The following is a 23,936-nucleotide window of genomic DNA, read 5'->3' as shown; positions in this document are numbered from 1 at the left end:
ACCGACTCTGCTTCCCGAAAGGAGGTGATCTAGGGCCGCTTGCTTGTGAATTCAGGATCGGTTCATCACTGGTGTGAACGCAGTGAAAAACGAACAAACTTCCGTATTGTGTGCAACAAAGAAGCAAACTGTTAGGTGTGAATGTGAATACTGTATGTTCTCTTAACTTCAGTGTGCATATACGTCAAGGTACAGCAATGTACTTTTCATATTCCTTTTCATTAATGTAGACACTGCTTGCAAAGATGGTTGAACCTGTTTCTGCGATCTATTTGTCTGTGTTTGTGTAAACGTGTCTGTTGATGCTTGTCTGTGTTTACATCCAGAACTGCCAGCTAAAATGCTTGCTTCCTGTTTTATTATTCATCGCGTCTGGCACAGGCCTTCTGCCTTCATTGCTTATAGTCCGTCTCGTACAGCAGAATGTTGCGTGTAATGGGAAAGGTAATTCAAATGAAAAACAGCCCCCAGTGTGATTACTTTCAAACAACTCCCTGTAGGGCCAAGAACCACAGTTCAGAGACAGAGAGTAAAATGGAGGAGGGAGAGAATTGAAATAAAGAAGTAGAAATTTGTCATGGATATTTATTGTGACACATGTTGTTTACACACTGTTCATGTCCTGCTTTACTATCTATTTTTAGTTCCTCTCTGTCAGGGCGGTTTTTTCTTAATTTTGCTCATTGAGGCTTCTCTGAGGTAGTGTTCTCCTGCTGTCTAACTGTAATGAAGAGCAATCCAAATAAGCTTTACCTGACTTGATTATGCACGGGCCCCTGGGAGAATGTGTCCCTTGACATTTGAATAACAGACCAAGTGATCATCTGTGTTCATTAACTGTGGATTTCCGAATCAGAATACTTTATTCAGCCTGGGTCTTGTGACAGTAGCTGAAAACAAACAACTTAAATACAAATATTTGAATAAACATAAGAGGTTAGAGTAAAAATGTGCATTTAAACATACATATTATATTAAATACAACTTTGCAAATTTGTGCCATTTAAAGATGAACTACTATACATTTGAATACAAATATTAAATCCGATCATTTGTTAAATGTGCAATAAAAGACCAAAATTATATTAAATACAAATATGTATATAGATGAGAAAAATAAAGGAAAAAATGTGCAATAAAAAGATAAAATACAATAAAGTAACACTATTTATACAAACATTTTTAACTTAAATGTGCACATTGTACAAAACATAAATCTAATAATATAATAATATATATCAATATGTAAAAATGTTTATATTTCAATATATGCAGAAGTGTGTTTTATAGATAGAATGTATTGCACGGTTAAAGAGGGTTATAGCTGCTGCCTTATACATCTTGGGTTTATCTAACCAACTGTCCTCTAATTTTAAAATGGCTATACGAGGATTATTGCAGTTTAAAGATTAAAGCAGTAGGTAGACTAGATTTACGTGTCAAGGGAAATATAACAGTGTTCGATTGATTTCTTGTCACATGAGGAGTAATTAGATGAAATACAGCAGGAGGGCATCTTGGATTATTACCCTATAAGGGCTGCAACTACAGATTATTTCTATTAACGATTGGACAATTAATCGCTTGGTCTTGATTTTTGTTCCATCAGTTAATCGTTGAAGCTATATATTTTTTGTGAATTATATGAAAAATACCAGATAGTCTGGTACTGATAATAAAGTCTGCTGTAAATGGGTCATGGATAAAAGAGAAGTGACCTCCACTCAAGTCCAAAACATATTTTTGTTAGTGTTGTTTACCTGCTTATGGATGACCTTGATGTTCCCGTTGTGTGTTCCAGCTGAGGAGGTGGAGAGGCTGGCAGCCATGCGCTCTGATTCGCTGGTCCCGGGCACACACACACCTCCCATCCGGCGGCGGAGCAAATTCGCCACCCTGGGACGTCTGTTCAAGCCCTGGAAATGGAGGAAGAAGAAAAGTGAAAAGTTCAAGCAGACCTCTGCCGGTGAGAAGCAAAACATTTCATCACCCCGTTCCCCACCGCCCCTTCCCTGTAGTATCTGCTTCACTCAGTCACAGTCGATAAATGTCTCCCCGTGGTGCCTCTCAACAGGAGCATGATGGATGGAGCTGCAGAGCGGGGGGTAACATAGGGGCCACAGCAGTGATCTATTATGTTTGATTATGGTTATGTAAGGCTGGTAAAGCTCCAGGAGGCTTCTGATAAGCCTATCTTGGTTTTTACTACATGGCCTGGTTCTAAAATGACCTTTTTATTAAGTTAGATGTACACATTGTATAAATGATGTACATGTTACACAGTAATGGACACCACAGGTTGTTTAGAATAACACTAAGATAGCAATAAAAACAAATGTCTAAAATATACATACAAATGAACTCAAAATGAAATAAAAAATGAACACAGATCTAAGTAGTACTATAAAGTAGGATATTGTATACACATTAGGTGTTGGAGAAATGGTTCAAGTCCAGTAGTGCAATAGAAGCGGTGGATAAGAGAGTTATCTGCCAGCCAGAGGGGAATTATTGTACAGGGTTATTGCATTGGGTAGGAATGTTCTCCTGTACCTGTCCTTGTGACAGCGGAGCTGGAGCTGTCTGTTGGAGAAGGAGCTCCGCTGTCCTTCCAGCTGCAGGTGGAGAGGGTGGGTGGGGTTATCCATGATGTACAACAGTTTGTTCAGAGTCCTCGTCTCCACCACAGCTTCAAAACTGTCCAGTTTGATGATAAACTCTCTTTTTCCCCCCCAATTTTACGTCTATATAACTTAAAAAAACTTAAATAAAAGCTAAATATCTCAACTAACATGGCATTTAACAACATCTTATTATTGCAAATACTTAAGTTTTTTATTTGAATGTTTTTTTTACCTGAGATTTCAATTTTTTTATGAAGTATATCATAATAAAAAAAAACAGTGTTACAAACACCTTAACGGGAGGACATTAATAAAATCTCATAAATTTAAAAAATAATACACAATAGAGGCATATTCACAAAACACCATGGAAAACCAAAGACAGAATCTGAACAATCATCTAGTTTAACATTTAAATGACTACATGATTTTAAGTTAAGTCACGTAATGAAAGTAATCTTCTACTAATTTTCTGGTTAATATTTGTGCGTCTACTGTGGAATGTTTCCATGCTTTAAAGTTCAAAAAGGTCTTTATTTTTATCATAGTGTCTGTGCTGCAACACCTCTTTTCACCCTCTGTCTGAAACCAGAGCCCAGTCTGCTCTGATTGGTTAGCTGGCCAGCGCTGTTGTGATAGGCAGTGTTGTGGGTAACGCGTTACTAAGTAACTAAGTAACGCGTTAGAGTACTCTAATTACTTTTATCGAGTAACGAGTAACGTAACGCGTTAGTTTCGTGCGTTCGGTAATCAGTAACTTAGTTATTTAAAAAAAAAAAAAGTAATCCGTTAAAATCCCGACTGCAGCCTGCTTTTTGTCAGACAGTTCTGTGCCACCTGCGGATGTGTCAGCGGAGGCGCAGCGCTGTGATGCGTCTGTGCCCTGCTGCTGACCTACATTACCTGTGCGTGTGTGAGCGTCTCGAACCCCCGGGTAGATGGCAGAGAGGTCAGCGTTTTAATCGTGGAAGTACGCACATTATTTTCAATTCACCAGCGAAAAGGACAAGAACAACATAACGGTAAAATGCACTCTCTGTGTTGTTGAAAAACGTTTCGAAAGTCTTCTTTTGCTACGGTTCAATCACTACTTTGAAGAGTATGTGAGTTTAGGCCTGTGATACTTGAATAGTATTTTCATAGTTCAGCTATTAGGCTATATTTGTAATTTGCCTGCTGTGTGCCAGTGAGCGATTTTATTGTTCGTTTTATTCGGTATTTTTGTTAGATCGTTGATTGGTCGTTAATTTAAGCGCACGTAAATGTATGCACTTTCATAACTGCATCATATCGGCTACCTGGGCTGGTACCAAACGTTAGGCAACTCCTGAATTTTGATCACATGTTCTGTGATTTAAAAAAAATAACAAATAAAATGCTATGTGGCATATAACTGACTGTCTTTCTTGTTATTGTTATCCTGCAGAGTTAATTTGGTTGGATGATGTTATTGATTGTCAGGACGTCTCGGTGCATTTAAAGTAGGCTGTTTGTCTGCGTCTGTTAAGCTGCAGCATGTGCGAGGCGCTGCAAACGGCTTTTAATTTTCGGTAACGCAGGAGTACTCTAACGCGTTACTTTTATTAATAGGTAACGCTGTAACGTAACTGATTACTTTTAATTGATAGTAACGTTGTAACCTAATTAACTAGTTTCCAAAGTAACTATACCCAACACTGGTGATAGGTCAACCTCTTAGCGATGTTTCGGTAATGTCCCGCCCCGTAGCCTATCACGTATAATGTGTTGAAGAGCTAGTCTATAGATGCGTGAGTGTTACACAGTGATGTCACTTTGTTATAGAAGTAAACAAAGGAGTCCAAAGGAGGCATCTCTGTATCTCTACTTACTCTACAGATTAAAATGATCATTATAAAATATGATGTTAATACATGATGATGTATTATAATGGATGAAACTGTCTTTGAAGTCATTTTGATTTATCTATGAATATATTTGTTTAAAATCCACTAAAAGTAATGTTTTCAAATGGCCAGAGTACTTTTGATACTTAATGAATGATTTGAAGACCATACACTCTGTAAAAGCTAATTCACACAAAATCCATTTGCTTTATACTGTTGTAACTAACTTTTTGACATAAGGCTGCACAGTTTTTCTCAGTGATGCAAACAGCTGTGAAGGTGCAGTTGACTGTTGATTCACTGCAGCAACACATTAGCTTGAAGTGGCTGTTGTCAGTGGGCCACTGTGTTGTCTCTTCACAAAGATTATCTTGATGTTCTGAGGAAATGTGGATGTTAGTTCATATGTCTGTATGTTCTCATCTGCAATCTGCGTCAGTAGTGATCCGTGAATCAGAAGAAAGACTTTGATTAGCTCGTGGAGATGGAAGCTGTTGTTGTTTCTCAGCTGGTGGAACGCTCTTTACATCCTGTTGTCGGAGAGACATAAACACGCAGCAGAGAGGCTTCCTGCGGACAAGCTGTTCTCCCAGCTGTCTCTGCAGGGCGCTTCCCCTTTCTGTATGCTAATAAAACACAGTATACATTTTATAACACACACAAACACACACACACAGGTAGATGCATGGTGTGAGCACCATGTGTACAGGTGCAATGAAGTGTATGGGTTATTGAAATATAATGTATTTATATGGGTCTGGGGGATATGAAGGGTTTGCTGCAAGTAAAACAATCATCTTTAAAATTCACAAAATGTTAAATTCAACATAAACATAAAAGTGAGGAGTTGCCTTTTGATGCACTAGGAAGTAATTGCATGAATGGTGCAAGAGAAATAAAAACACTTTGTTTGCCGCCTTGTGTTGATTATTTAGCAAAAATATAGATAAAAATGTCCTTGTAAAGTTTCTTCCTCCGTTAATATATCACATATTAGCGAGATACGTATGAAGACAATTTTTTTACATCATATTGACGAACACAGTATGAAGCAGCAATGTAGAGACAACTAAACACGATCTTAAAATATATTTTAAGATCCCTACCTGCCCCTAATCCAAGTCACCACTGGTAGTACACAGTTATTGTTATGCATTGACCTGCTATTTCTTCAGATTTACACAAATCTTTTTATTACTACCATTACTACTACCTTTAGCATTAACCTGAGGTCTTTTGGTAATTGGCTGATTGTTATCACCAGGTGTTTTTATGTGGATCATTTTCCCATGTCATTCATTCAGTTAATTAAATGAAAAGTACTCCAGGTATAAAAAAACTCAGAGGCAAGAATGATTAATGAGCGTCTGAGATAAAAATAAAATGCCTCCTGGACAGATACTGTCAGAAAAAAAAAATCATTCAATTTATAATTATGATACTGAACATTCCTTGAACTACACGGATACACTGAAAAAAATATGGAAAAAAACAAAGGTGATGGGGGTGAAATGCTATAGTTATAAAGATATGAAGAGGTGGTGAGGAAAAAAAAGAAAAAATAATGTACATTTTCAGTTTCCAACCAATACAGGATGTCAAGAAATATGCAATCCATCTCCAACACTTTATCGTATTAAAATGAAATGCCAGGATAATAAAACAAATAGTGGTTTTAACTTACTCTCATTCTCAGACCCAACCCCTGAATATACAGTGTCACTGTTATGTTGATCTTCTATAAAATGTAAAAAACATGGACAGAAATAAAGGAGACAAAGTTCAGATGCCAGGGTTGTATCTTAAACTGTACGTAGTCATACAGACGTAATGTTTGGTCCAAACAAAAAAATCAGCTGCCACTTCACTCACACTGATGACGCTCTGAGTGCAGTGCAGTCGGCCTGAGGTCTTTTTTAATATTTATTTATCTGTTCAACGTCATGTCTTTTCTTCTCCCTCAGTGTTGGAGAGGAAAATGTCCACTCGCCAGAGCAGAGAGGAACTCATCAAGAAAGGAGTGCTGAAAGAAGTTTATGAGAAAGGTGAGGGCAAAGCATAAAGATGGGATTCACGTGTGAAATAGTTTGAAATGCAAAGACAGGCAGGTGATTAATCCATGTGTTCAATTTATTTTTGACAATTTAGAATTTGTAAAAATAAGACAGCTTTTCCAGATTTGATTAGTTTTACTTCGTCTCATATCCTTTTTTTAATAAGTTGTGTCCGAGCAATAACTCAGTGTTGTGATTTAAAATTAGATGTTTTTTTTTACATTTATGTCGATATGGTAACCTTATACGAGGCGCATTTCAGAGAAAATTGGTTGTTATTTACATCTCTATAAAGGATTAAAAACATGATTTATACTTGCTACGGCTGCAACGTGCTAATATTTTCATTATTGATAATCCAGAATTTCCCAAAAGCCCAAAGATATAGTCGTGACATTGCATTTGGGCTTTTGGTTCAACGAAACAATCAATTAATAATCAATGAATTAGAGAATAGCAGACAATCCTCACATTTAATGCGCTGGTTCCAGTAGGTCTTTGTTTTTGTACGTGATAATTTACTGCAATGATTAAGTGATTATAGAAACTTCTGGTAGTTGGTCTTTAATTTTTAATCCAACCTGTGTCATCCATATATTTATTTATTAATCATAAACCAATAGACAGTAAGCTGCCGCCCCTGTTTCTGAAATTCTACCTGTCTTCTATTTCCCGTTTTTTGAGTATCTTCCTCCTGTATCCCGCTCTCTCTCTGCACAGACGGCTCTTCCCCGGCGCTACGTCAGGAGGTGAAGATGGAGAACGGGCGTTCCCCGCTGCTGGGCTCAGGCCCGTCAGAGTCTGAAGGTACTGAGCACATGGAAGGAGCCACTGCAGCTGTAGGTAGGAAAGAGAGACTCGCCACCCTCGTTGCCTCGTCTCTCACCTCATATTGTAGCATCTCACTGATCTTATTTATTTCTACTTCCTATCCTCAGGCTCTCTGGAGTTTCAGTTGCCAGGTGATGGTGCGGGTCAACAGGACCATGCTCAGAAGTCCACTAAGAAGTCTACTGTGTATCTGGCTGACAGCGCCGAATCATCACCACTGTTAAGACCTCCTACGCTACACAAACAACCTCCTGCACTACCGCCCAAACCCTTCACCAGGCTACCTAATCACATAACAGGTACGTTGCTCTTCGTGCACGCTCATATCTGCGTGTATATGTGTCCATGTCTAATCCTCTCACATCCCTCCTCTGTGCGCAGATGGCACCCCGGTGAAGTTGCCGTGCATGTCGGCCAAGTTATCTCCTCCTCTACCTCCAAAGAAGTTTGTGATCTCAGTACCTGCAGGGAGCATGGAGCCCACTCTGCTCGCCTTCCAGAAGTGCCCCCCTCCCAGCCATGCTCCAATGGGCGGGTATTCCCAGCAGTATGGGGCGCTCCACCCCCCCAGGCGGATCATAGAGGAGCTCAACAAGACCCTGGCCCTCACCATGCAGAGGTTTGAGAGGTGAGGATCAAATGGAAAGTTAAAATCCTTGACTTACACTGCAGAAAAATATAGCTGTGCCTGTGTGCGTGCGTTTGAACAAAATATACAGTGGGGCAAAAAAGTAGTTAGTCAGCCACCAATTGTGCAAGTTCTCCCATTTAAAAAGATGAGAGAGGCCTGTAATTTTTATCATAGGTATACCTCAACCATGAGAGACAAAATGAGAAAAAAAAATCCAGGAAATCACATTGTCTGATTTTTAAAGAATTTATTTTCAAATGATTGTGGAAAATAAGTATTTGGACAATAACAAAAGTTCATCTCAATACTTTGTTATATACCCTTTGTTGGCAATGACAGAGGTCCAACGTTTTCTGTAAGTCTTCACAAGGTTTTCACACACTGTTATACACGCTGGTATTTTGGCCCATTCCTCCATGCAGATCTCCTCTAAAGCAGTGATGTTTTGGGGCTGTCACTGGGCAACACGGACTTTCAACTCCCTCCAAAGATTTTCTATGGGGTTGAGATCTGGAGACTGGCTAGGCCACTCCAGGACCTTGAAATGCTTCTTACGAAGCCACTCCTTCGTTGCCCTGGCGGTGTGTTTGGGATCATTGTCATGCTGAAAGACCCAGCCACGCTTCATCTTCAGTGCCCTTGCTGATGGAAGGAGGTTTTCACTCAAAATCTCACGATACATGGCCCCATTCATTCTTTCCTTTACACGGATCAGTCGTCCTGGTCCCTTTGCAGAAAAACAGCCCCAAAGCATGATGTTTCCACCCCCATGCTTCACAGTAGGTATGGTGTTCTTTGGATGCAACTCTGCATTCTTTCTCCTCCAAACACGACGAGTTGAGTTTTTACCAAAAAGTTCTATTTTGGTTTCATCTGACCATATGACATTCTCCCAATCCTCTTCTGGATCATCCAAATGCCCTCTAGCAAACTTCAGACGGGCCTGGACATGTACTGGCTTAAGCAGGGGGACACGTCTGTAACTGCAGGATTTAAGTCCCTGGCGGCGTAGTGTGTTACTGATGGTAGCCTCTGTTACTTTGGTCCCAGCTCTCTGCAGGTCATTCACTAGGTCCCCGCGTGTGGTTCTGGGATTTTTGCTCACCGTTCTTGTGATCATTTTGACCCCACGGGGTGAGATCTTGCGTGGAGCCCCAGATCGAGGGAGATTAGCAGTGGTCTTGTATGTCTTACATTTTCTAATAATTGCTCCCACAGTTGATTTCTTCACACCAAGCTGCTTACCTATTGCAGATTCAGTTTTCCCAGCCTGGTGCAGGTCTACAATTTAGTCTCTGGTCTCCTTTGACAGCTCTTTGGTCTTGGCCATAGTGGAGTTTGGAGTATGACTGTTTGAGGTTGTGGACAGGTGTCTTTTATACTGATAACAAGTTCAAAAAGGTGCCATTAATACAGGTAACGAGTGGAGGACAGAGGAGCCTCTTAAAGAAGAACTTACAGGTCTGTGAGAGCCAGAAATCTTGCTTGTTTGTAGGTGACCAAATACTTATTTTACCGAGGAATTTACCAATTAATTCATTAAAAATCCTACAAAGTGATTTCCTGGATTGTTTCCCCCATTCTGTCTCTCATAGTTGAAGTGTACCTATGATGAAAATTACAGGCATGTCTCATCTTTTTAAATGGGAGAACTTGCACAATTGGTGGCTGACTAAATACTTTTTTGCCCCACTGTACATTTGAGTGCAGCTTTTACTTTGAAATCTCTTTTTAAAATTGTCATTGCCAAAGTTTCACAATAAAAACGTAAGTTCCTTTTCATCACGCTTGGTTACGGCTCAGCGATGTACCAATATTTTATTGAAAAAATAGACTAGATATTGGGTTTGGTTTTTCCTATCCTTATAGGGCATTATTGTTACCTGTTCCAGGTTCAAAATGCTGCTTTACAGTAGAAGTATAAGATTTTTTAATTTGATTTTTTTTACCCACTTCATCATAATATCTAATTACTGATGATTTTCAAAAATGTCAGTGTATAAATATTTGGGGAAAGCACTGATACTCAACTATACAATATCGATATCTTGGTAATAATAATAATATCTTCCCCAGCTCTACCCTTGCTCTGTTATTAATTAATGGACCCATGAAGCTCACCCCCCCCCCTCCTTTCACCAGCTCACTCCTCCATCATCCATCAATATGATTGGTTATCTGTCTACTTGTACATTCGCTACCAACCAGCCTCTACTCTAGGCAGGTTTGTGGGAACGGTTCCTGCAAAGCTTTTTTAGGATATATAGCTGTTTGTTTTCTTTTGATTAGGGCCTGAGCAACGACAGAGTCGGAGCAGCGAAACCTAACGAACTCCTCTTACAGATTTAATCCGATCCACTTCAAATTTGATCAGTAATCAGGGCGGTGGTGGCAAGGTCTGTAGGGACTTGGCTTGGGAAACGGAAGGTCACTGTTCAAGTCCCAGAGAGACCAAGTGATACTGAGGTGTCCCTGAGCAAGGCAACGTTCCTTACACTGCTCCCCGGTCGCCGTACATGTATGGCAGCCCACTGTTCATAATACTAGGATGGGTCAAATGCAGAATGTCATTTTTCCCTCTGTGGGATGATTAAGGGTTCCTTCTAACTCTTTTTGTTTTTCTTTTTCTTCTTCTTCTTAAAAACGTAAGACCATTAGGATTAAATTCTTTAAAAGCTTTCTGTTACACGGAATGCAACTTGTGCTTGATAAGAGTCAGGGCCTGATGATATTTACAGCTCTATTATGAGCCCGAGTCATAGCGCCACCTGCTATCAACAGGAAGTCAGCCTTTTGTGACAACCATCATCCAATTTAAATGAAAATGACAATGTTCAGTCTACACGTGGTAAAGTGCAAAATACAGTTTTTTAAGCGTGGGTTATCGAGCGCAACATATAGGACACCAAAGGTAGGGTGCCACTTGCCACGTGGTTGATTCGGTGGCACACACACAGGTAACAGAAAGCGTTTAGAAAATATAGGGTTCAACAGATCTTTCTTCAACAAACAATGCAGTTATCACGGCATTTCCCTGCTGCATTAACTGCCATTCTGTAAGGACTCGAATGTACGAGGGCTTCTTCATTGCTGCTTGCAGCTTTAATTTTACACTGTTATAACCTTAACTGCTTTGCTTACCTCCTCCGACTGAGCGACCAAATGGTTAATGTTCCGTTCGTCTGTTTTCAGACTTCAAGGCCAATGATAAATCTACAGACACGCATGATTCATGGTTCCATGGGCTGTTCACCACGTGTCACACTCGTCCGTATAGCTGCTGTTATTTCACACCTTCACGCAACATTGACCTTTGCCCTTTCCCATCAACCTGCAGCTCCATGATGCACGCTGTTCCCACGGTCATGTTCGAGTGCGACGACGACAAAGAAAACCTCCGCAACGAGGCGGTCTACGAGGACCTGCCCGAGGAAGATGAGGAGGAAGAAGATGAGGAGGAGGAAGACGAAGATGACGAGGACGAAGAAGACGAAGATGACGAGGAAGATGATGATGATACATTGTTTACAAGTAAGCTATTTTTTAAATGTATTTGGAAGTCTACCACCTTTCATTGTTAGTTTTAGCTCACATTATTCAAACACATCACACTAAGCTTTGAACCAATAATACTGTAACCAGAAATGCTTTTACAACGTCAATTTGAATCATTAAACAGCAAGCATAATGTATTGTGTGTGCATATGCATGTTTGAGTGTGTGTGTGTGTGTAAACATATTTCCAAGTGCACTCGTCGCAAATAACTTGAAGCACTCTGAGCTGCAGTTAGTTACCATTGATGTGAATTATTCATAGCACAGCCGCAATGTGTTTATGGTTTATTTAGGGTATTTATTTTACACAATAATATAAACACAACATATAATGTATAGGGAAAGAAAAAATGTGCTAGTGAAAACAAAAACCAACAACAGGTTTATAAATAAGTGTCACTGGTAGGGAAAAGGTCAAACAATATGAGCAATTGATTGATTGTGGATAACATGCAACAGACTGTCAACAGTTGATTTGTTTTTCACCAACCTGTAAAATATCAGTTTTATTAGTTGCTGAATGTTCGCATATGTTAGCCAGTTAGATGCTCACTGTTTTTATCAAAGCTTGTTGTAGCGTTATCACCAATTCAAAGCTAATACATTGAATAATACTTGATGAATTCATGTACAGTATATATGAGACCTGAACAGACAGGGAGCAGAACAGTTTTTGGTGTGCAAATTAAGTGCAATTTAACAGCGCAAATTAGGATAGTATACTGCTGAAATATCAATTAAGTGTTGTTATTTTAAAGGTTTTTTTCTACTGCTTATTATTTTGGATTTTGTCATCAACCCAGCTCTACAGTATATTGGCGTTTCTGAATTTTGAATCCCACTACAGGGCTGTAAAACCCCAAATAATGGGCTAAAGAGGCTAAAAAGCCACATTGATTTACTTCCAAAAAATGACAAGACTTATACGTTTCTGCTTTCTTTGACGAAATAAAAAACAGTAAATGGAAATAAATAACAACAGTGGTAAACAACCAACGCAATGATGTTAGTGACTTGAAGGAAATCTATACGTGAGTACTGATACACCTCATCCATTTTGCTCTATTGTAGGCACACTGGCCATGAAGGTGTTACGAAAGGACTCTTTAGCCATCAAGCTGAGTAACCGTCCAACGAAGAGGGACCTGGAGGACAAAAACATCCTGCCCATGCAGTCGGACCAAGAGAGATACGAGTCTCGACAACAAACGGCTACCAAACTGACCAGGTGAGCTGCTAGAAACACACATGCAGAGACTCTCCTTCCACTGTTCTATGAGATATCACACTCACTTAGTCATGTGACCAACATCACTCCACACGCAGGTCCGGGCACCCGCAGAGTGCTTTAACCCATGTTAGCTGTGATAGATGCGACCTGGCTGCTAAAGGGAGCAGATGATGGATGGTGAGTCATAATGCAGGGAGGGAGGGAGAGAGAGAGGGAGAGAGAGAGAGAGGCAGGGATAGAGAAGGTGAGGGAGAGAGAGCGAGAGAGAGGGAAGCAGCCACGAGACAATTGAAAATTGATAGTGGGGAATAGTTTTTTGTGAAATAAGCCAGTTAAGATACAAGAACTTTTCCCAATCGAAGCACATAACATTATCTCTAATCATTCATAATGGTACATTGTTAGAACTCCGCAAAAAACAACATTTACTTACACAAAATAGCTGAATACTTTAATATACATCTTGTTCAAGTGTGCAGTATAAGGAAGTGGGGGAAAAAAATACACCTGCTCAAAACAAAAATAAAATGATAATGAGACATTGGTGTTCAACTCATGATTTGTATTGATTATTTTTATTTTTTATATTACATTTTAGAGCATACTGACGCAGGAAATCTTCAGACTGAAAGAAAACGCATACCTACATACAGCATATCTTTACTTCTCTTTTCTTCTCACTCTCTATAAATCATCCTACCGACTGTTTGACTCGCTGCTCCACCTTAGAGATGGATACAGTTGCCTTATAAATCCACAAAATACAACCTCGTAAAAAATGACGTCCCATGCACAGTCAGCTTCTCTACCTGTTTAAGATGCTGCATAAATCTCGTACAGTCATGATTATCTGACACGTCTTTATTTTTTCAGACGATTAAGTCAACGGCCGACAGCAGAGGAACTGGAACAGAGGAATATCCTCAAACGTAAGTACATTTACACACCGTAAGATCAACTTTTATTAGTATTAATAATAATCCCAGTGTGTGATGACCCTCGCGTTCTCCTTCCTTCCAGCTCGAAACGATCTGGAGGAGCAGGAGGAGAAGCGGGAGATCAAGAAGCATTTGTCCAAAAAGGTAAGACAGAGGTGGAGATAGACACCTCAGTGTACATGATGGGGGGGGTTATCTATTTATGACCCTTGCTAGAAATATCAATGTGGTTGCTGTGGTGACCAAACTACCACCCTTCAGATTGTTGCCCATTCTAAAAGGATAATATTGTTATGTCGCATCACTCTGTTATTGTGTGTGTTACCGTGTGTGTGTCACCATTTCACAAAGGATATGTATTGATGGATGAAGCCACTTATCCGCTACATAGATTTTATGTCTCTGTGGTTATAAAAATGAGAATTTGTGTCTCAAAAATGATTTAAATAGTCATTTTTTAAATAATCTCCCCTATGGTTCTGTCTAAATAGGATATCTTTGAAACTATAGATTAAAGAGAATGTTTAAGAGATTTATAAAAATAAATCTCTTAAACATTCTCTTTAATCTATCTATATATATATACTGTATATATGTAATAATATGTGTAGTAAATCTAGAGGCTGTTTAAAAAGGTCAACATTATTGTACAATAAAATAAAGATGAAAGAAGTATGCAACATCTGAGTGCACATTTATTTATTATTTAACTTGTACAAAGAAAGAAATACGATTCACTTTATTCTTAGATTTTATTTATTTTGAAAACATAATTATATTCACACAATGGTTTTCCCTTTCTTTTTTTTATTCAGCCTAGGTATATTTCAATCAGTAGAGACTTCATCTCTTGTTTAAAGAACATTTATTGACACATGCGCCATATGATAGAAATGTTAATAGTCTTTGGCGATAAGACCCCGATCCTGATTTCGTATATATCTTAAGGGGGAAGTGCAGCCATGACTATAATAGGAAAAAATATCTGGAGGTGTGATGAGGTGTGGTCTTTGGATTAGCTGGGCGCTGCATGTGATGACTAGAGGGGGGTGGGGTGGAGGCAGGCCGCAGCATAAAGAACTGAAATCACAGCTGACTGCAGGAGAGAGGAGAACGATTTAAAGTTTTGAAGCACGATGATAGCCTGCTGGAGAATGGGTTGAAATGTGATTGGTTAAAAGAGATCACCCATGATGAGCCGATTATATGTAGCTGTGGAGTGAATGAACGTAGACCCTCCTCCCTTCTTTCTCTTTGCACCCTGTAGCTCAGCCAAAGGCCCACAGTGGAGGAGCTGAGGGAGGCGAAGATCTTGATCCGCTTCAGTGACTACGTGGAGGTTGCTGAGGCTCAGGACTACGACCGCAGAGCAGACAAGCCATGGACCCGGCTAACGGCTGCTGACAAGGTTAACCTAACAAACGTGTACAAGAAAACCAGCTAATCATTTACTCCCAGTTGTCTGTGCATACCGTCTATACTGTGGTTAAATAAGTGTTTCGGTGTGTGTTGTTCAGGCTGCCATCAGGAAGGAGCTGAATGAGTTCAAAAGCACAGAGATGGAGGTGCACGAGTCAAGCCGTCATCTGACGAGGTAAGACAGGTTAGGGTTTATGCTGTTCTCCATGTTTAATGTGACACTATTTCAGGATACACAAAAAAGTCATTGTAAAGTCATTCCCAAAAATGACACATAATACTCTAGTAAGCCTTAACAATCATTATATAGTATGTGATAAATATGTCTTTTTTCTGGTATTTGAACATACTTTACTATTATTTCAATTCATGATATTTTATATAACCTTTTTTTTCAATCAATCAAATCAACATATTACACTTTTATTTTTTACAATTTATGATTTATTTCAACCTACAGTTTAAAATGTTTTCACATACTATACATTTAAATGTTTTTGAAATACATACTATTTAAAATTCATAGTAACTTAACCAGACTATCATGGTGAAAAACAAAAGCATTTCTATGAAGTTACTCATTCTCTTTGTGGTTTCTCTGCAGGTTTCATCGGCCGTAAGATGGATCAGTCCGACCTGTGCTTCTCTACTCACACACCAAGCCTCAAGTGTTCGGACTGCCACCTGCTGCTCTCTCACTGACGGACTGTACCTGAACACAGCGTGTGCTGCGGCCGTCACCGGAAACACTTCAAAGTACAAATGGATCAAACTCTCACCTGGATCTCCTCAGTGGAGATTTTACACACTTCTTGATATTCAAAAGGGTTTCATTTATTTTAAGATGAAGCCGCAACTTGTTTACTTTGCAGCACTTTTGTTTCTGAACAAGGCGCTTGAAATCAAACACAGAATCTGTGCCAAGGAGGTGAAGATAGGACTTTATTTATCTTTTTTACACATGGATTGTTTACTTGCCTTTCACCATAATGTCACTCTCCTTAACTGGACTGTATATCTTTGGCTTGTGTTGGCACTGTATTATTCCACATGAAACATCTCAATGATCGTTTCTCATTTTGCCAGAGGAATTAGAATCTGTAGGCAGCTGCATCTTAAGCCAAAACCCAAAATATACCCATAATTCTCTTTGCAAGAAGGAAACAGAAAAAGTAACCCAACACAAACACACATCAACTGAGCAATAACCTCACAGCCTCATTGCTTCATGTGTTAACGGGCTGCATCCAAGAGCTCAAAAATGTTCTCACACTTTTGATCCCCACTTTAAGCCAAAGCAACTTGACTTGCTGTTGACGGTGCGATCTTGAATGCATCAAAGAATGACTGCTGTTGAGAGTTCAGTAACTTACTGTGTCACTGTGCCTACAGTATTGTTTACAGGGATTTGAAAGTTGCCAAAATAACTTGTTTAGTTTGATACAGACTATCTGTCGACACAGTAACATGTTGCAGAATTACAAGAAACCAGGCTTTTTCTTCTTTCATGATTTCCTTTTTTATTGTCTGAGACCAATCTCTGGTGGTACAGAAAATGTAAACCCTGCCAGCTTACTTTTCATGGTTTACAGTCCACATTAGCTCAATGTATTGCCAGTTTTTACCTTATTATGGGGAGGAGTTGATCGTCGTGTCTGAGTGAGTGTGTCTAAGTACGAGCATCGGTAATATTACTGTCTCTTGTACGTTTAAAACTGTTCTCAGAATTCTAAGACTTGTAAATAGCAAAGAAAGTAAACAAGACTTTTCAAATGTTTTTTTGTAAAGCAGAAAAACTGCATGTGGGTATTAATTTATTGTCTTCTATGATGTATGCTGTTTCTTAAAGAAAGAAACTTATTAAATAAATAAGTTTATGAACTCTGCCTTTTTTCTTAACTTATTTTGTGCATCCACTCTGTATAGCAGCTGTTTTAAGTGACCTTTCCATAAACGGTTGATCGTATTCTTTGGGGAGGGCTGTCTTTAATTGGATTGGCTCCCCAGTCTTCGGGCTTATTAAAAGTAGCCAATGATGAGTTTTCTGTTCAGTCATGCAGAGACAAATCCATAGACTCAGTGGAGTTAAGAGTTTGTGCTTCATCTTGGGACAGCACCTCTCCAGGCCCAGATTTGTGCAGCTATACAGCGTGCATCGGAGTGCCGCAGTATTTGTGCCACAAGTCGATGGCTTTAGTCACAATGGCGTCTGTGTTCTCCTGCGGTATCTAAAAGAGGAAAAACACGTGGTGAGGTTTTACAAGGTGACCTAAAAGAGGACAGTGCACTTCTCTTTGGTGTTGCGCTGTGGTTTACTCACATTGCACAGGAACTTCACCACGCCTTCAGGCCGTGGGATTCCCATCAACATGATCTTGTAGCTGAGCAGAATCTCCAGGGCCACGAACACCAGGATCTTACAGGAGCCGCTGATCACCTTGTCCCACACCCTGACAATAATCAGAGGGCTCGGATCATTCAAAGTAGGAAGAATTTAAGGTCAAGCTTTAAAAAAATTCTCCTCGTGGAATTAACAAACAGGTGAGTGAAGAAAAACGAGACCTTTTTAAAGCAGGTGCCAAATTAGGTAGTAATGTGCTGAGGACTTTACTAAACATTTGTACTCTTAAGTACAATTTTGAGGTACTTTTTCTTTGTATTCAGAGGCAGATATTGAATTTCTGGGCTACTTATTTTTAGGGGTACATTATTATAGCTTAAGCTCCCCGGCAGTAGAAAACAAGGTTAAAATTGTCCCCACGCTTTTTTAGCTGCAACTATAAAGTACACAATAATGCAACAATAATTCTAACCGAATAATATGATGTATATTATTGTATTATAAATTCTGCATAAAACGTATTAACCTACCTAAGTATATTTTGAGGCTTGTTTTACTTGATTAGGAATTTGAGTACAGTAGTTTTTAACTATTGAGCTGCTAATTTCACTTCAAATATACAGTATAGTATACAGTAAAGTACTTCAACCAATAGAAATAATTTTGAATTCACAAGCTTAAGGTTCTTTAGATGTTATGATTATTAATGCAATATATATACTGTTTATTTGATTATAGGTCCAACTACCCGGCAGTATACATTTGTTGAAAACAGGTCCACCTTTACCAGCTGTACCATTAAGCGATGAACACATTATTGGATTTATAATCTTAATCAATGCATAACACACAAATGTGCACCTTTTTAAGTATATATTGTTGTTTACTTTTACTTGTAACAGATCACTGTTAAACTGTATCATTGCCACTTTTACTTAAAAGATCGGAATAGGTTCACCACTGGAAATTTGGTTCAAAGACCTTTCAGCAAAGACTTAAATTTGAACAGTCAGGTTTTGCACTTATCAGACTGCTGAGGATGGAAAAGCATGTGTGTTAGCCTGGTGAAAGTGTGCAGACGTCCGGTGTGCGATGTGGGCAGTGAACGCACCTCTGCAGGCTGGACTCGGGCAGGCAGCCGGCGAAGCAGCGTCTGAACCAGAGGCTGTAGGGCAGCTGAGCGAGTGCCCCGCTGTTTTTCAGGTGGTTCAGCAGCCGAGGCTCCTCCTGACTCAGGTAATGCTCCAGGCTCTTCGGCTGCAACAGGAGGAGAAAACAAAACCTTAATTTATCACGAAGCTGGTATAAAAAAAGTCAAATTTAATAAAGTAAATGTGTGCATGTTTCAATTTTTTGAAACAAACGTTTTACTTTATACATTAAACGTAACACTCACAAGGTGGGGTACAGAGTCTCCAAACTTTGTGTTGAACTGATGGATGAAACACTTGATGAGCCAGTAACAGTCAATAGGATTTTCTGCGATCTCCTCCATGGCTCGACTGATGGAGAGGAAGTCCTCGTTCTCCTCGTCCTGAGAGGAGAAAGGAACACACCCCGTCATTATTATAACATATCACAACATCATTCTCAAACACACGTTTTAAGAGATAGCAGGCGCCTTATTACTCAATATATGGACATTTTTCTCTAAGTGCGCTTCATCTTACCGGGGCGGAGGTCTCGGAGCACCGTGGAAGCAGCTGGGTCTCCAGCTGGGACATGCGCAGGTAGACGTGGGTGGAGGGTGTGGAAGTGTTGATGTATCTCATCACCTCCAGAGCCTCAAAGATGTCCCGGTACTGCTCCTTCCTGTAGCCTCCTACCAGAGTGTGAGAGTCACTGTGGGGGGGTAAGATCCCTGCAGGAAAAAGGTTTGGCATTATCAGTATAACATGCACTTATGGTAGTGCGAGCCATTACTGTGATATGTGTTTGTGTTAGTCTTACCTAGCAACACCTTCCACACATGGATCCTGTACATAGAGGGGAGGGGGAACCTCTGACTGAAGGTGCTCAGCTTTTCTAGATCTGTTAGGTACATGAGAAAAAACAATGGTATAAAAACAAGGACTGACTTACAGAAACCAGATCCCAACCACAAATATAACTGAACTAGGCTAGACCTGGCGTCCCATCCAGGATTTTGGCTCCCCCAGGAGAAATCAGCGTTATTATTGTCAATGTGCAGGTCATAGAGGTATATTAAAACAATGTGTAGGCCCGAACATATTTCAAATGTAAGAAGCTGTGAAGAGAAGAAACGTTATGTATGAGACAGGCGTGACAAAACAGCCTATCAGAATAAACGCAGGTCTTTGAACTAACTGTGTGTGTGTGGACCCGGTTTCGGAGCAGCAGGCCTATATAGTACAATATGAATTGTGATGTAAAAATATTCACGCTCTGCCATATCTCCTCTTCTGCCTGTGTCTCTCAGGGCTGACCACCAGGCTCACACACACACAGTTAGTTCAAAGAGCTGCGTTTATTCTGATAGGCTGTTATGTCACGCCTGTCTCATACATAAAGTTTCTTTTCTTCACCGCTTCTTGCATTTAAAATATGTTCGGGCCTACACATTGTCTTAATATACATCTATGACCTGCACATTGACAATAATAACGCTGATTTCTCTCTCTCATATATATATATACAGTGGGGCAAAAAAGTATTTAGTCAGCCACCAATTGTGCAAGTTCTCCCATTTAAAAAGATGAGAGAGGCCTGTAATTTTCATCATAGGTATACCTCAACTATGAGAGACAGAACGGGAAAAAAAAATCCAGAAAATCACATTGTAGGATTTTTAAAGAATTGATTTCAGATTATTGTGGAAAATAAGTATTTGGTCAATAACAAAAGTTCATCTCAATACTTTGTTGTATACCCTTTGTTGGTAATGACAGAGGTCAAACGATTTCTGTAAGTCTTCACAAGGTTTCCACACTGTTGCTGGTATTTTGGCTCATTCCTCCATGCAGATCTCCTCTAAAGCACTGATGTTTTGGGGCTGTCGCTGGGCAACACGGACTTTCAACTCCCTCCAAAGATTTTCTATGGGGTTGAGATCTGGAGACTGGTTAGGCCACTCCAGGACCTGGAAATGCTTCTTACGAAGCCACTCCTTCGTTGCCCTGGCGCTGTGTTTGGGATCATTGTCATGCTGAAAGACCCAGCCACGCTTCATCTTCAGTGCCCTTGCTGATGGAAGGAGGTTTTCACTCAAAATCTCACGACACATGGCCCCATTCATTCTTTCCTTTACACGGATCAGTCGTCCTGGTCCCTTTGCAGAAAAACAGCCCCAAAGCATGATGTTCCCACCCCCATGCTTCACAGTAGGTATGGTGTTCTTTGGATGCAACTCTGCATTCTTTCTCCTCCAAACACGACGAGTTGAGTTTTTACCAAAAAGTTCTATTTTGGTTTCATCTGACCATATGACATTCTCCCAATCCTCTTCTGGATCATCCAAATGCCCTCTAGCAAACTTCAGACGGGCCTGGACATGTACTGGCTTAAGCAGGGGGACACGTCTGGAACTGCAGGATTTAAGTCCCTGGCGGCGTAGTGTGTTACTGATGGTAGCCTCTGTTACTTTGGTCCCAGCTCTCTGCAGGTCATTCACTAGGTCCCCCCGTGTGGTTCTGGGATTTTTGCTCACCGTTCTTGTGATCATTTTGACCCCACGGGGTGAGATCTTGCATGGAGCCCCAGATCGAGGGAGATTAGCAGTGGTCTTGTATGTCTTCCATTTTCTAATAATTGCTCCCACAGGTGATTTCTTCACACCAAGCTGCTTACCTATTGCACATTCAGTTTTCCCAGCCTGGTGCAGGTCTACAATTTAGTCTCTGGTCTCCTTTGACAGCTCTTTGGTCTTGGCCATAGTGGAGTTTGGAGTATGACTGTTTGAGGTTGTGGACAGGTGTCTTTTATACTGATAACGAGTTCAAAAAGGTGCCATTAATACAGGTAACGAGTGGAAGACAGAGGAGCCTCTTAAAGAAGAAGTTACAGGTCTGTGAGAGCCAGAAATCTTGCTTGTTTGTAGGTGACCAAATACTTATTTTACAGAGGAATTTACAATGAATTCATTAAAAATCCTACAATGTGATTTCCTGGATTTTGTTTCTCATTCTGTCTCTCATAGTTGAAGTGTACCTATGATAAAAATGACAGGCATCTCTCATCTTTTTAAATGGGAGAACTTGCACAATTGGTGGCTGACTAAATACTTTTTTGCCCCACTGTATATATATATATATATATATATATATGTATATATATATATATATATATATATATATATATTAAATTATATTAAAACCATCATTGAATGCTTATTTCTCATTGCAAGAAGCAGAATATAGCAGACCATCCTTAAACATCATCCACGTCCCTCAGCTGAAACTAAGAGGGGCGGATTTGACAGTGCACTCTTTTTAATAATAAAGTCCTTTATATTAACTAAATATAAATTATAAACAATAGCTGCATCATCAGAAATATTCTGGATTATTTTTCAAATTAATACCAGTTTGACTTTTTTTTCATGGGGCTTGCAAAATAGATACAATAACTTATTTCCTCAACATTTTGTTCTACTCGCTCTCGTTGTTCCTGTATAATGACAAAGGATCCTATTCTATTCTTTTGCGCAACAATACATGAAATGAAAAAAAAGAAAATTTTAATTTTTGGGACATTCACTTGGTGACGGTTCAAATAGTGTTTGGAATAGTTTGGGTATAGAGGTGAAAAGGTTAGTCTGGTCGATATGCACTCTTCTGAATGCAGCAATGTCAGCAAGCATGTGAGCAATGTTTAAACACTAATATTGAACTGTTACCTACCAAGCGGATTATCCTTGAGCAGTATTTCCAGAGACTTCTTCTCCTCCACTCCTCTGAAGCCCACTTTCTCATAATATGCGGAGCGAAAATTTCTCTGGGGGTCGTCAGCCATTCTTTCACCTGGTCAATGACACCTAGACAACATTTCCAAAAACCTTTAGCGGGCACATTTACATGACATTGTCAGTGGCATATTAAAGAGGCAAAAAAATGAAACAGTCCAATACATTTAATGTATTTCTTACTGTTATTTATTTTGAGAGCAAGTGGTGGAGTGAATCAAGTACATATACTTACATACTTTACGTAAGTACTAATGTGAGGTACTTTTACTTTAAACTTTTATCCAACAACTACAGGGGGAAATCAAAGGGAAATGTACTTTTTATTGAACTACATTCATTCGTCATCTCTAGTCACTTAATACACGCAAGCATGAATATGATGACACATTTAATGGTCCCTACTTCACATAATATGCGAGACTGTGCTGTATTTTCTATGTATTATTTAATTCGTTTAATTACTTAGTGGTAGGGGATATGTTTCCAAATGTTTTACTTGTACTGGTAACTACGTGCAATGTTTTTATTTACAGAGTGGTATTATTTTAACTAAGTGAAGTGTCTGAAGAGCAGGGGGTGAATATTTCTTTATGCTAATACACTATGTTAGCGAATGTGCAGTTGATGATAATTCAGGGATACAAACATAGAGTACTCCTACCTTGCACAGGTGTGCTCAGACGACTGTAAAGGTTAGCTTTCCACTAGTAAGCTAACTTCATAGCTTCAGGTACCGAGCTAACGTTAACGCTAGCTATAGATACCCACAAGTACGAAGCGTTTGTATCTGTAACATTATCGACAAGATACATATGTTTTTAGACATTTAAGCGGACGCTGTCGTAGCACTGCAGATAAATGCTTCATGTCCAAAAGTCACGTTTAGGACTGCTAGCTACATGCTAACCATAGTTGTTGTTATCAGGACACTTCCGGTTAGCCCTGTCGAAATAAAACGCGAGATGCCTTTAATGATCCCGCGAGAGTTTCGCAAACCAGAGTTACCCTTACGATTTGGAGAAGACAGGAATGCAATCCTTTCTCGGGACATATCTACAATAAAAAACATGTCTTTACACTTATAGTGTATGGTCTAAACCTGTCAAGCAAATCATAAAGCTCCCAAATACATATTTTAAAGGTATTTTCAGAGCAAAGCACGCATTTTCTTGACCATGTCCACGTCCCACCACTGAAGGGGGCTCATAGGGCATCATTGAACCTAAGGGTTTAGTTTTGTTGTACTTAACTTCTGGATTCATGCTAATACGAACATACCTTTTAAACAATTTTTACCAAATGAAATAAAAGAGTACATCTCCAGGGGCGTAGCCAGGACATTATTTCTGGGGGGGCCAGCTCTGGCCAGTCTTTTATTTGGGGTGGCACTTGATTGTCAAAAACTACTATTTTAAAACTCACGCACTGCATCACTCAGAGCAGCAGTTTTTCTAACAGCTCATCTAGCCATAAACAATGGATTGAACCTTCTTATGGACACTAATGATGTCTTACTGTTACTG

General features: G+C 39.6%; 2 protein-coding genes across 3 annotated transcripts in view; one reads left to right on the top strand and one right to left on the bottom strand.

The window, feature by feature from the left end:
• Positions 1 to 17,020, top strand: part of phactr1 (phosphatase and actin regulator 1) — a 33,972-nt gene extending 16,952 nt beyond the window's left edge. The window contains exons 2-13 of one of the 2 annotated variants that reach the window (XM_063891644.1): positions 1,802 to 1,966; positions 6,454 to 6,534; positions 7,264 to 7,386; positions 7,482 to 7,673; positions 7,756 to 8,002; positions 11,343 to 11,536; positions 12,632 to 12,788; positions 13,665 to 13,720; positions 13,812 to 13,873; positions 14,997 to 15,137; positions 15,247 to 15,323; positions 15,753 to 17,020. In XM_063891644.1, the coding sequence (XP_063747714.1) occupies positions 1,802 to 1,966; positions 6,454 to 6,534; positions 7,264 to 7,386; positions 7,482 to 7,673; positions 7,756 to 8,002; positions 11,343 to 11,536; positions 12,632 to 12,788; positions 13,665 to 13,720; positions 13,812 to 13,873; positions 14,997 to 15,137; positions 15,247 to 15,323; positions 15,753 to 15,768 (1,511 nt within the window). In that variant the 3' untranslated portion in view covers positions 15,769 to 17,020. The remainder of the gene's footprint in view (positions 1 to 1,801; positions 1,967 to 6,453; positions 6,535 to 7,263; positions 7,387 to 7,481; positions 7,674 to 7,755; positions 8,003 to 11,342; positions 11,537 to 12,631; positions 12,789 to 13,664; positions 13,721 to 13,811; positions 13,874 to 14,996; positions 15,138 to 15,246; positions 15,324 to 15,752) is intronic. The other variant, XM_063891645.1, reaches the window with a different exon arrangement.
• Positions 16,063 to 23,366, bottom strand: tbc1d7 (TBC1 domain family, member 7). Its single transcript, XM_063891647.1, has 8 exons — positions 23,075 to 23,366; positions 22,349 to 22,482; positions 19,440 to 19,520; positions 19,160 to 19,350; positions 18,886 to 19,023; positions 18,601 to 18,746; positions 17,469 to 17,598; positions 16,063 to 17,376 (listed from the first exon to the last, which is right to left on the bottom strand). The coding sequence occupies exons 2-8, from the start codon at positions 22,458 to 22,460 to the stop codon at positions 17,290 to 17,292; spliced, it is 885 nt and encodes a 294-aa protein (XP_063747717.1). The 5' UTR covers positions 22,461 to 22,482; positions 23,075 to 23,366; the 3' UTR covers positions 16,063 to 17,289.
• Positions 23,367 to 23,936: the final 570 nt, after the last annotated feature.

This window comes from Eleginops maclovinus, chromosome 9 (genome assembly GCF_036324505.1).
Source record: "Eleginops maclovinus isolate JMC-PN-2008 ecotype Puerto Natales chromosome 9, JC_Emac_rtc_rv5, whole genome shotgun sequence".
Lineage (NCBI taxonomy): Eukaryota > Metazoa > Chordata > Actinopteri > Perciformes > Eleginopidae > Eleginops > Eleginops maclovinus.
The sequence above is the reverse complement of the archived record's forward strand: the minus strand, read 5'-3'. Positions and strand labels throughout refer to the sequence as shown.

Coding starts and splice junctions, on each gene's coding strand:
- tbc1d7 (XM_063891647.1), bottom strand. CDS start 22,460: ATGGCTGACGACCCCCAGAGAAATTTTCGCTCCGCATATTATGAGAAA. Junction 19,351..19,439: donor TGTGTGGAAGGTGTTGCTAG/GTAAGACTAACA, acceptor TTTTTCCTGCAG/GGATCTTACCCCCCCACAGT. Junction 17,377..17,468: donor TGGTGAAGTTCCTGTGCAAT/GTGAGTAAACCA, acceptor TTCCTCTTTTAG/ATACCGCAGGAGAACACAGA.